This window comes from Magnolia sinica, chromosome 10, assembly GCF_029962835.1.
Source record: "Magnolia sinica isolate HGM2019 chromosome 10, MsV1, whole genome shotgun sequence".
Classification (NCBI taxonomy): domain Eukaryota; kingdom Viridiplantae; phylum Streptophyta; class Magnoliopsida; order Magnoliales; family Magnoliaceae; genus Magnolia; species Magnolia sinica.
This window is the reverse complement of record NC_080582.1, coordinates 3,087,479-3,100,466: the sequence shown is the minus strand read 5'-3', so window position 1 is coordinate 3,100,466 and position 12,988 is coordinate 3,087,479. Positions and strand designations below refer to the sequence as shown.

Sequence of the window (12,988 nt, the reverse complement as noted above, 5' to 3'; positions counted from 1 at the left end):
ATTTGTCATTATTATTGCTGCTTCGTGTGATGTGGTCCCTTAAATCTTGAATCTTTGAAATGATTTAGAAAAAAATAGATGGACGGTTTGGATAAAACACATACATGAGGCGTCCCGGCCATCCACGTGCATTGACTCCACTGTCCAAGGGTAATTTTCGAATAAATAACAGTTCCTCATCTAATGGAGAGCTTCCACCACACATTGGCAGTTCACTTGGTACAAATAATTTTTTTTTCTTGAAGCAGAGACACACATACAATACTATCTTTAAGCTTTAATGCTCGATGTCATCGAAGGCTTATGATCTGTAGATGCCATTAAAGTGTCCTTGGATGTGCGTGCAAATTTACACATAATTACATAATTGCAGTGGTTGTTTCATATTTCAATTGTAATTCTCATAGAAGTTATATATATATATTATAGGTGTAATCGAAAATATAAGGGTATCTCAAGACTTTCTAATTCATTCCAAGATGTTTCCAAAGGCTTATAAGGGTGATCAGAAGCTTGTTTAAATTAGGCAATCTCTATATCTTGTAATTTTCTGCTTTCATGATATATTAGTGTCGCCTTATGACGTGGTTTTTTTCTGTAAAAATTTTTCTATGTTAAATTTAGAGTATTTATAATTGGACTTAATTATGTGATTAGAATACTTTGCTTAATTTATCTATCTATGTTTTGGCTGTTCCCAGCAAATTTGCAGTAAATTCTATGTCAAAGAAGGTACAAAGCAATAGAAGTACCACGCGCAAAAATTGGAGCCTAGAGGTAGCGGTCCCCATTTCATTTATAAAAAAATAAAATAAAATAAAAACGTGAAGAAAAAAGCCGTGCGCGGTGGGTGGGTCGAGACCATAAATAGCCTGACAAACTCCATCCCAACCAACGAAATCTTCACTCACCTATCCTCACGTTCTCACCCGTCCGTTATCCAATCAGATATGGATTCGATCTCCAATCATTCAAACTCACCCAACACCTTCGAAGAAGATTGGAAATTCGCCATGCAACTGTCCAATGCTTCTGTCCTCCCAATGGCTATCAAAGCCCTCATCTTACTCGATGTGTTTGAGATCATGTCCAAATGTGGGCCAGGGGCTCACCTCTCGGCTTCCGAGATTGCCTCTCACCTCCCCACATCCAACCAACATGCCGCTGCTGCCACCCTCGATCGTGTCCTGCGCCTCCTTGCCAGCTTCTCTGTTCTCACGTGCACTTCACGCTCTCGTGCTGACGGGTGCGTGGAAAGGGTCTATGGTTTGGCATCTGTATGCAAGTTGCTCGTTAAAAATCAAGGGGGTGCGTCCCTTGCGACCATGACTCTTTTAACACAAGATCGAGTCATTCTCGAAATGTGGTAAGCAGCTGATAAATGCTTGGCGTGTCTTTAAAACAAACGGATAGATAGACCTCTCGTGACTACTTTTCATGCAACCAACCAATCAGGTGGGCCACCTTCGTGATGGTTATGACAAATCTACTTCGTCCAACAGTCAAATCATCTCATTTTATGTCCAAGGACAAAAATATTGTGAGATCCAAAGTTCAAGTGGGTCCCACAAAATTTTTGGGATGCGGTTTGGCTAAGCCGGATGGCTGCTCTGTGTGCCCCACCATGATGTATATGTTTTATCCACACCATCCATACATTTTTTTAAAAGATAATTTTAGGTCTTAATCCAAAAATGAGGCAGATCTAAATCTCGGGTAAACCACACCACGAAAAAATAGTAGTGATTCAATATCCACCATTAAAAACCTTCCGGGGGGGTATCATTTTTATTTGACATCCAACCTGTTGATTAGGTCATAAAGACCTTTTGTTGATACCCTTTTGTCATTCCTTTGTGCTCACTTCCATATGAAATATAGAATTTTTTTTTCTTCTTTTTTTTTTTTTTAAATTTTTTTAATATTTAATTATTTTTATTTTTATTTTAATAATGGTCATAGAGACCGGGATGAAGGGAAAAAACAAATATCGGCTTGATGCAAAACTTTTGTGGCCCCAAGAATTTTTTAACGGTGGGCATTCAATCAACAATGTTTCCTTTGATGTGGTGCACTTGAGATTTAGATCTTCCTCATTTTTGAATTCGTTCCATAAAATGATATAGAAAAATGGATGAACGGCATAGATGAAACTCATACATCATGGTGGGGCCCACAGAGCATCGACTAGTAGCCATTGGCTTGCGGCTGGGTCACTAGCCAATCCGCGTCCCAAAAGTTGAGGGAGAACCGAAATTCAAGTGGATCCCACGGTAGGAAAAAGTGGGACGGCTAATGCCTACCACTGAAACCTTATGAGGTCCAACGTCATGTTTACATGCCATCAAAACCGTTGATGAGGTTTACCAAACCATATTAGTCATTGACACTGGTATGAACTTAAAACTAAGAAATAATAGCATGATCAAAAACTTCTGTTGTGATACAGAGCTGAGTTTAGAATCTGCATGATTTTCAGGCCCACTCCATAAAATCATCTGAAAAAACTAGTGGACAGATTGGATTTGTCTTGAGCATCACGGTAGGCTACACCATCTTGGTATGACTTTATAACAGTGTCTTCGACTGTGAGCATTCACTTCCAAGGTGGCCAATGAGTATTGGATCGGCCTCATTTTTTGGTCCACACCTTAGGAAATTTTGGTGGATGGGATGATTTTTAAGAACATTAGGATGGGGTGACACGAGTGATCCAATGATATTTGTTGTACACTTTCACTGTTTTCTTTCTCTATGCCCTACCAAAGCTTTAGATCTGTCTCATTTTTTGGTCCATGACTTAAAATGATTGGGAGAAAGTGAGTGATGGGTCACAAATATTAGGGAGGACTTGTTACTGTTTGAAAGTGGGTGCTGTTTCCAACCACGTGGCTCACTTGAGTTTTAGATTTACATCATCTTGCACCTATGCCTTAAAATTACTTGAAGAAATTAGCGTAGTTGGTGATTTTTCTTAAACATCACAGTGGCCCCGCGTGGCTAGCATGCATAAGCAAGTGGAAGAACGGTTGCTGCATTTACCCATGGCACGAAACCATGGGCCCTCCATGATTTATGTGTTCTATCCAAGTTCAGCCGTTTTGCCAGCTCAACTTAGAGCATGAGCTAAAAAATGAGGAAGATCCAAAGCGACTATGCCATAGGAAACCATGGGGATAATGGAACTAACCATAGAAACTTAAATCAGGGCATCCTGTGATGTTTATTTGCCATCCACCTTGTTCATAAGTTCACATAGTCAAACGCCACATGGACCTGGCTGAAGGGAAGACACAAATACCAGCTTGATCCAAAACCTTTGTGATCCCAACAAGTTTTCAACCTTATCCATCCAATCCCCATAGTTTCGTATGGTGTGGTCCACCATAATGCCTTTGCGATATTCACTCCATCCATCAGATTCGTGAGCCGGTGAAATGTCGGTAGCCAAAAAAAAAAGAAAAAAAGATCCAATGCTTAGGTGAGCCATCACACAGGTAACAATGAACGACAAAATTTCCAAAGGTATGCATTACATCCCATTATTTTCTGTCATGTTGCACACTTAAGTTTTAGATGTGGCTGATTGTTATAAAAAAAAAAAAATTAAATTAAATGTGGCTAATGTTTGTCCTTCCATGGACGGTCCAAAAGGATGGACCGAGTGGATGTTATATGGACACTTCATGACTGTGCCCCCACAAAACGCATCCTGCCATTATAATCTAAGTAAGTTCCACGCAAACAGCATGCTTCCGCTCCATTATTTTCGCCGAAATCATTGTCTCAATGTGGCTTGGGTTAAGACATTGAGAAGAGACAAAGAAGTCAGTTTGCCCCTTAACATTCAAACGTGGTAATTGTCCATTAGCTCACCTGACTGAAAGTCCATGTGTTAAAATAATGGGCAGTAATGTAAAAATAAATTTTTTTTTTTTTTAAAAGAGGTTTTTTGTCCATACCTCAAAAGGTTTTGTAATCCTAGTTACACATTATCAGGCCTCAATGTTTTACTAATTGTTAGCACACGGTCTTTTGTGGTGTTTCAAATGACTAGGCACCACTTGAAAGATGCTGTTCTTGAAGGGGAGCTACCATTCATCAAAGCCCATGGGAAGTCCTCATATGAGTACGTCTCCACGGAGCTGAAATTCGGCAAGCTCTTTAATAAGGCAATGTGGGACCACTCCACCATTGTCTTAACAAGAATCTTAGAGACCTACCAAGGGTTTGAAGGAGTCAAGGAGTTGGTCGACGTTGGAGGTGGGACGGGAGCCTCGCTTAACCTGATTATCTCTAAGTACCCTCATATCAAGGGAATCAATTTCGATTTGCCAGAAGTCGTCGCCACTGCACCTAACTACCCAGGTATATTTTAGAATATGATTTTTATATGTAGCAAGGCATCTCAGATTAATCATGAGTCCAGTTTGGACTTGCCCAAGATCAATGAAAATTTGGACTTGACTTGCCCAGGTCAATGAAAATTTGAAATTTTCTTTAAAAAAAAAAAGAAAAAAAAGTAAGGGATTGACACAGGGATGAACGTGATGAGGTTGAGTACCGTCTTCCTTAGGAAATAATTACTCCGAATCCACGGAGCTTCTCTGGACTCCTCACAGAAATTCCTCAAATCTTTGAGGAGAGAGAAAATAGAATAAATAAATTCTAATAAAATCCAAAATAAATTGATTGATAATAAATTATTTACAAACCCTTAAATAGTGATATAAACCCTAGGAAGAAGTTTCAAATCAAACTCCCTAAAACCGTGAATTACTATAAATATTAAACTTATAGACGGTCATGATTTCCACTAGACCTCATGGTTTTCGGATGAAAATAGTAAGTGTCCTATTTGGCCTAACCAATTTGTTCTCCTAATTTTATTAAGCACTTCTCATGTTGGACACAACTCCTAAAACTCAATGGATCAAAAGTTCGTTCCAATTAAAACTTACTATAAATAGTAAAAATGAAAATAAAAAGGATTTTCAACCGTCGATCTGATGGAATCTTGCAAATTCGGAATGGGAAACCCAACATAACAGGTTAGTTGGGTAAAGTAGCTGCTCCTACCCAAAATCATATATGGTACGTTGAATAACTCATTCTGGTTTGTAAGATATGCCTATTTTAAGGTTCTAACAGTCCGGATCACTTCCACCTACGATCAGGCCTTCTCTGCCCATCTTGGACATGAAAGTGTCTGCGACCTGCCCTACATCAGAGATGAATCTACCTAACTTGCCAGTGTAAAAGGTGACTCAGGGACTTGTGGTATTGAACTGGATCGGATGTGACTGGGTCTGAATCGACTTGGACGAGTCTCACCAGACTCATTCAAGTCTTCAAATACGACTGATTGCACTCTTATGTCTTCAACAGTTGTTTTTTTCAACTTGCCATGTGTGTATGACATCCAACCAGTTCAAAAGGTTGGCACTACCATAACAATCACCTAACACAAAACTCTGATCGGTTTCATGAGTTGGATGGGAATAATGCAGAACAAGAGGTTAAAAACTACCAAAAAAATTATTAAAAATAGAAAGTACAAGGACTTGTTTTGTAGATGCATCTCATTTTAGTTAATAGTAATTACATATTATAGATCTCGATCTTTGATATGTAATGACTGATAATGTGAACTCATTATGTTTGAGAATCAAGATCTCTAATACAGTGCTGTTGGCTAAAATGAGAGTGAACATTTTTAGGCATGTACCAAACGGGGTCTGAGTATTTCCAAATGGGAAGAGCTGGAGATGCAACCATTCAAAATCAACAGGATCTCCTTAATTAATATATACCAAACGGGCCCTTATAATCGCTTTTTTGTTGGGATGGAAGTGAGAAGACAAGATTGACTTTTCATTACAGGTGTGGAGCATGTTGGAGGAGATATGTTTGCCAGCGTTCCAAGCGCAGAAGCCATTTTAGTTAAGGTAAGCTGAGTTGTTTTATTTATTTTTTTTTTAAATTTTTTAATTAATTTATTTATTTATTTTTATTATTATTTTTTACTGAAAACATGTAATGATACAATAAACACTGATGAAACTGTACAGATGATATACAATTTGGGCTAGCCCTCCGAGACAGAAGAGGAGGAGACAGCCTATCATAACCTATAATTTAACTGTGCAGAACAATGCTATTCCCTAACTATTCCTAGGCCTGCTCGGTCAAGGAAGAGATCCCCTCTGATCAAGAGCGGGAGGACAGCAATCTGGTCAAACTCCTTGTCCAGTTGGCTTTCGCTGCCCAGCCGAGCTAGCCCATCTGCCACTCTATTAGCTTCCTTCGGAATATGCTGAATTGTGATAATAGTCATTCCCTGCATAATTTCTAATTTCCTTTTCCAGTAGTAGATGCTCCATGGAGTTGGACTTGCATTAGAAAATAAGTCCACTACTGCTTCCAAGTCGTTTTCCACTTGAATTATGTGGTATCCTTTATATATCCAGGCAGAGATTCATTCCGTCCACTAATGCCTTTACTTCCACCTGAAAGTTAGTTCTAATAACAAAACCTTTGGAGAATGCAAAGATGAGGTTGCCTTTATCATTGCGACAGACTCCCCCCACTAGCCAAAAGGCCCAGGTTTCCCTGAGAGGACTCATCCACGTTCAGTTTCACCCAGCCTACTGCTAGCCTTCCCCATTTGATAATTGAAAAGGGCAATATGCTACTGTGGTTGGAGTGGAGGCCCAGGTCTCGGAGGGCCTTTTGGCTTCTATGATCTCTGCTTGGCAGGAGAGGGGTATGTGGAGGCGATGATGGAGAACCATCTAGGGGTACGGGTACGGGTACCGTTAGGGCATAGAGATGATGGCCCACTAAGATTCCCAGTTCCAAGACTAGTGTACCATATACCATAGTTTTGAAACTCGCTGACTTGGCTCAAAACTCAGGCGAGTGAAGCTGATTTGGTGAGGTTTCCAGCTGAATATCTTCAGCCAAGTCACTCTGGGCCAATTTAGTTTCTTATAATAAAAATGGAGGGCACGATTCTCCAAAGAAACACGTGCTTAACCAACAAAGTAACAACAGATTAGTCCAATTAAATTTGCTATTTTACTTTTATTATATCTAAATAATACTTTAAATATGTATTATTTGTTTAAATATTATTTAGTCGAGTCAGGTGCAACACAATCGTATTTGAGTTGAGTTTTGTGAGGTTTTCGAACTACAGAATAGACGACGCTCAAGACACAGCTTCATGTACATCTGGTTTTCTTCTCCAGCCCATGTGCAAGTCCATGCCTGCATGTCTGCAGTCGCTAGGACAGTCCTAATCCATAAACTTGGGTACATCATATGAATGAGCCAGCTTAGTGGCTTAGAAAGCGAGCAGCAAGCAGCTGAAAAACTACAGCACACTAGCGCGTTCTACTAATAGGCTTTGAAGCCAGCAAGCAACGGCTGTTGCGCGCGTTGGTGCTCATACTTTTCAGCTTCAAAATGTATGCGTGCGCTAGCACGTTTTACCTTAGTAATAAGCTTTAATTTGAAGCCAGCAAGCAACGGCTTCAAAGCTGTTGCTTGCTGCTTGCTTCAAAGACATTGCGCGCTAGCGCACTCAGTAGTTTTGAAGCTGGGCTAAGGCTGCCTTCTTTTAAAGCTAGCTGTGAAGTAGTGAGCGGAGCTTGAAAAACGAAGCCTGAACGCGGTCGATTAACACTGTCATCTAGAGTGGGTTGTCCTAACACATCTCAAACCCTACAGGGTAAAAGGTGAAATGCTGGCTGAGAATGTAACAATATAGACCCATGGATTGAATGTTGTTGCGGTTTCCAAGTATTCAAACCATATTTACTATCAAAATAACGTTTAAAACACCATGTATACTCAGAACACAAGTAAGATAATAAAAAAGAAGGAAAAAAAAAAAAAAACCTTTATTCAAATTGAATTAAGCTTTTTCTTACAAATAAACTTATTTTGATAGAAAACTAAAAGCATTTGAAAGTGATTGAAAGATTAGATCAGATCTCCTTGCCTGATTGATAGAATTGAGTAGAAGGTGAAAAGAAATTAGTGGAGGGCTGCAAATTTATAGATGGATTAATTGGAAATAAAGGATCAAAGAGAGGAACAAATGATTTTATTACCAACACCCAGATCCATAGCTCAAGTGGCAGACTGAGTGAAAGAAACCTCGTTTCAACACTGTGGTCTTGGTATCGATTCCCTAGTGGGGGTGGCTAACAGTGAAGTGTGAACTGACAGTGGGTGTACTAACAAGCTAACAAATTTTTTTTTGATTTTATTACCATGGTTCATTACAAATGTATGTTGTTACTTATGTACATAGAAATCTATTTTAATTGAAGTTTTGTGTTTTGATTTTATTCATTTCCAATATACATATACATATATGCATACACGTACCCACTTTTTGCACTGGGTCAATTTTTAATTAAAGTTATATTAAACATGAATTATCATTACCTTCTTTTTAGAGTTTCTATTTCGTTGACCGAATTTTGGACCGCCTTTTTATATTTTCGGTATCATTTTTTGTGGCATGGCATTTGCTAACTGGGATCTATAATCGTTAGTTACTTAAGAAAACCTACGTATGCCTCAAGTTGCTTATCTTGGTTTCTACATGTTAAGCTGAAGTGATTAAGTAACCTTTTTTAAAAAAAAAAAACTTGAAGTTCCTTATAATTGATCTTAAACCAAACTTTCTTATCCCAAATAAGTTACTTGTCTGCTGCTGTAACTAGAAAAAGTAGCTTCTGCTTTTATCGGAACGGGCCCTTAACAATTTATCTTATCATCCACAGAAATTTTCATTGAACTCAACACTGTATCAACGTAAGTGTGTGTGTGTGTGTGTGTGTGTGTGTGTGTGTGTGTGTATAAAGTACATTGTATCGTTTTTGGAATACATTGTGGTAAATTCATACAATGATATATTAAACAAGTTTAAATAATATGACAAACATTTTTCTTTCAGGCATGCTTATGATTAGCAAGGGGTCCTACTAAAATGTCACTGGAACTTGGAAAAAAGTGACAATTTTTTTAAAAAAGGTTATTTTCCAAAAAAGAATTTGGAGAGAGAGAGAGAGAGAGAGAGAGAGAGCAAGGAAAACTTTGTACAACTTTTCATGAATAATAATTCATGGAAAATATTTTCCAACAAAATAAGTGAATTCCCAATTAGGGGAAGCTGTCATTTTCTTGCATGTATAAGTATTTTCTTTCACGATCTCATAGAAATGAATTCTGTTTGCAAACAAATTTACTGAAGAGTTTGTATAACTATGAAGTGGATGTGTTTGTAACAAATTTACTAAAGAGTTTGTATGTTTGTATAACTATGAAGTGGATATTCATGGATTGGACGGATGAGCGGTGCATCCAAATTCTAAAGAACTGCTACAAAGCACTGCCTGACTCTGGAAAGGTGATCATTGTGGAAAATGTTCTTCCAGAAGAAATAAAGAATGATGTGGGTGTTCAGGGCAGCTTCCAGCTTGATGTGATCGAGACAGCCTGGAGCAAAGGGAAGATCAGGACTGTGAAGGAGTTCGAAGAATTGGCGAAGATAGCTGGTTTTGCTGGTTTTAGCCTTGCGAGTTTTGCATGTAACCATGGGGCCATGGAATGCTACAAAACTGTGTGATTTTTAACTTGGTGGCCTACATATCTTTTCTTTTTTTCCTTCAGTGTCCTATGTTTGCGCAGTTTCTGGTCGTCTCTGGTGTATGCTTTTTTAATTGAAAGAATAAAACTTCAAGAGTGGATGCACTATTTATGTACGTGACGCGGTTCTTTTTTGCATCATGACACAGGAATTAGAGGTGGGCAATTTGGGTCCGATCCGGTGGATCTGACCCGACCAGACCCGACTCGGTACCGTTCCGAACAGAACCGACGGTCTGATCGGGCCTGATCGATTCTGATCGGTCAGATCCGATTTAATTTCAGATTAGGTTCGGATAGCACTGTACCCGGACAGATCCGGTCCTAATACCTGGACCGAATGAGTCCGAACCGACCCGAACAGACCCGACCCGGAGGGGTATACCTATAAATACCCTTTTTTTAACCCAAAACCTAACCTAAATGTTATTTTTTCATATCTTTACGTCAATCTAGACCATCCAAATTGTTGACCCAGTTGTGAATTAAGATATGGTTATACCACATTTTTGGACTCATATTGTAAAATGATCTCTACAAATAAATGGACGGCATGGATGAAACACATGTGTGATGGTGGGGCCCATAGCTCCGACGATGTCAGCGGTGTAGCCCATCCGTTTCCCACCCACCATGATGGCTGTCTGACAACCTGCAGCTGGCGCGGGTACGTGTCGTGCGAAGTCGAGCACTAACGCTCCTCGAGCTCCGAGTTGTACGAAGGGTTCAAAGAATATCAACGTTACATGGGCCCCACCGTGATGTATTTACTATATCTACACCGTTCATGTATTTTTAAAGATCATTATAGAGCACTATCCAAAAAATAAATAATATCCAAAGATCATCTGGACCACACCACAAATAGTAGCAGAGAATAATTTTCACTATTAAACGATTCGTGTGATCCACATAATAGTTAGATCTATCTTATTTTTCGTCTCAAGACTTAAGACGAGGTCACCAAATGGATGGACGGTTTGGATATAACACATATCCCATGATCACACCCCTATAGTTTGTTAACGTTAAACAAAGAGAGTCCCTGTGCATGAAAACTGAAAGGACGGCACTGCACTTTCGTGCAGTGCACGTCAACAACATAACACATTAACACCGCTAGTGTACTTGTATATATGCTCTTTCAGATACATATGGGGCCCACCTTGATGTATATGTTTTATCCAAACCGTTCATTAATTTTGACATATTATTTTAGACGTTGAGAAAAAAAGTGTGTTATATTAAAAGCTGAAGTAAACCACACCAAATGAAATAGTTGGATTAAATTCCAACTGTCCGAATCTTACCCAACCTGGTCCGAAATGGGCAGGATGACCGAGTCTGACTCAGTTCGGGTCAAGTTAGCCACGTATCGGATCTGTTCGAGTCAGGCGACCCGGACTCGGCCCTCGGATCTGATCGAGTACGGATTAAGCTACTGGGACGTCGAATCTGATCGGATTAGGCAAGATCCAGTCCGACCCGGACCGTTGCCCAACTCTAACAGGAATAAACAATTCTTCCGAAATGTAGCAATTTGATGTACATGTGCCAAAAATGGGTTGCACATGTGGACTGATGAATATGAAGTGTTGGTCTTATTTTTTGAGTGGAGCCCTTATCCTCAACACAGCTTTGTAGGTTAAGTTTTATTGAGGTGTATTTACAGACATGATTAAACTACGACACCACATAATTTTAAAACTACGACACCATAGTTTTAAAACTTGCAGCTAGGGGTTCAAATTGTTGCAGGAAAAAGGTTTCTGTTAGCCTTACTAAGTGAACAACAGATGTCTAAGTATTTCGCATTTTTTTTACACAACTATTTCTTCATTTCGAGAAAAATTGCTATACAACCAGCTAGAATGGAGCTACCCCCACTAGCAAAAACCTAGGGGGGGGGGGGCGTGGAGGGCGCGTGCCTATCTTAAGGGACAACCAAAAGCGACCTCCAATTTACCCAAAAAAAAAAAAAAAAAAAACCTCCCTAGGGACCCATTGGATGTATCCTAATAGAACCCAACCCTACTTTATCTAAGAAAATCAGCCCTCGAACCTGCATGGGAAGGCTGTTCACTTGGTTGAAAAAGCAGAAGGACTAGCTCTCTCTTCCCTTGCAGGCCATCCCATCTGCCAGCCCGTTGCCTTCCCTCTGAATAAGCCTGAATGAAAACGACCCTCTCTGCTTCAACTTAACAATCCTTAAAACCCACGATCTCCACTGCCAAGGAGTGGGCGACTTCCCAAATAGGAGATCAACCACAACCTTCAAATCGAATTCAACCTCAATCTTATCCAGCCCATTGTCCAAACACAGGATGAGGCCATCATATACCACATGGAGCTCAGCTCTGTTGTTGGAACCCACCCCATACCCTGTCGAGAAAGCGAATAAAAAGTTCCCTTTATCTCCTCTGCAGATTCCACCTCCTCCTGACATACCCGGGTTGCCTCTAGCCGATCCATCTACATTTAACTTTACCCAATCCTTAACCGGCTTCACCCATCTGAATATCTCTACCTGGTCCCTCCGGTGGAGAGGAGCCGATAACCCTGACCCTTCCATAATCTGAACCCGGAGGGGGCTTCTTCTTTTTATTTTATTTTATTTTTGAAAATAAGATTTTTCATTCCATGAAAAGAGGTTACGAAATATTATATACAATTCAGGTTCGGTAGTTCCAAAACAGCCTGCCAGAACCTATCATATGACTATCCACTTCACAATGCAAAAAACCAAGCAACGAGGACCCGATAGAGCTAACTTCTAAGGGCACCCAGGCCCACCCTGTCCAGGAAGATGAGGCCCCTAACCTCCCGAGGGACCTCGGCAACAGAGAGAAAATGGGTGGAGGACTGGGAGCTGTTGCCCAATCTAGCCAACCTATCTGTCGGCCCATTCCCCTCCCTAAGAATATGGCAGAATTCGACTTTCCCGTCCTTCTGGAGAGCATTGATCCTGCTCAGCCAATACCTCCATTTTCGCCTCGGGCTGGTCATTCCAGTAAAGAAATTGATCACCATCAGAGAGTCAGACTCGATAATGATCCTTTTGAAGCCCTTCTTAAGACATAGGAACAACCCATCATGAATGGCCCTGATTTTGGTTCGGGTGTTAGAGGCCCTGCCATACCCCTCTGCAACACCAAAAATGAAGAAGTCATCCTGCCCTCTGCAAATCCCGCCCCCTCCTGCGAGACATGGGTTTCCCCTAGTGGAGCCATCTACGTTCATTTTTACCCAACTGTTAAGGGGCTTCATCCATTTAACAAGAATGACTTTGGGCTCGGGCGGGTGGGACACTTGATGACGTAAA

General features: G+C 40.2%; 1 protein-coding gene across 1 annotated transcript; it reads left to right on the top strand.

The window, feature by feature from the left end:
• The first annotated feature begins 878 nt into the window (after positions 1-878).
• On the top strand, positions 879-9,782 carry LOC131257773 (caffeic acid 3-O-methyltransferase-like). The gene is made up of 4 exons (XM_058258659.1): positions 879-1,366; positions 4,058-4,368; positions 5,884-5,948; positions 9,347-9,782. The coding sequence occupies exons 1-4, from the start codon at positions 951-953 to the stop codon at positions 9,644-9,646; spliced, it is 1,092 nt and encodes a 363-aa protein (XP_058114642.1). The 5' UTR covers positions 879-950; the 3' UTR covers positions 9,647-9,782.
• The last annotated feature ends 3,206 nt before the right edge of the window (positions 9,783-12,988 follow it).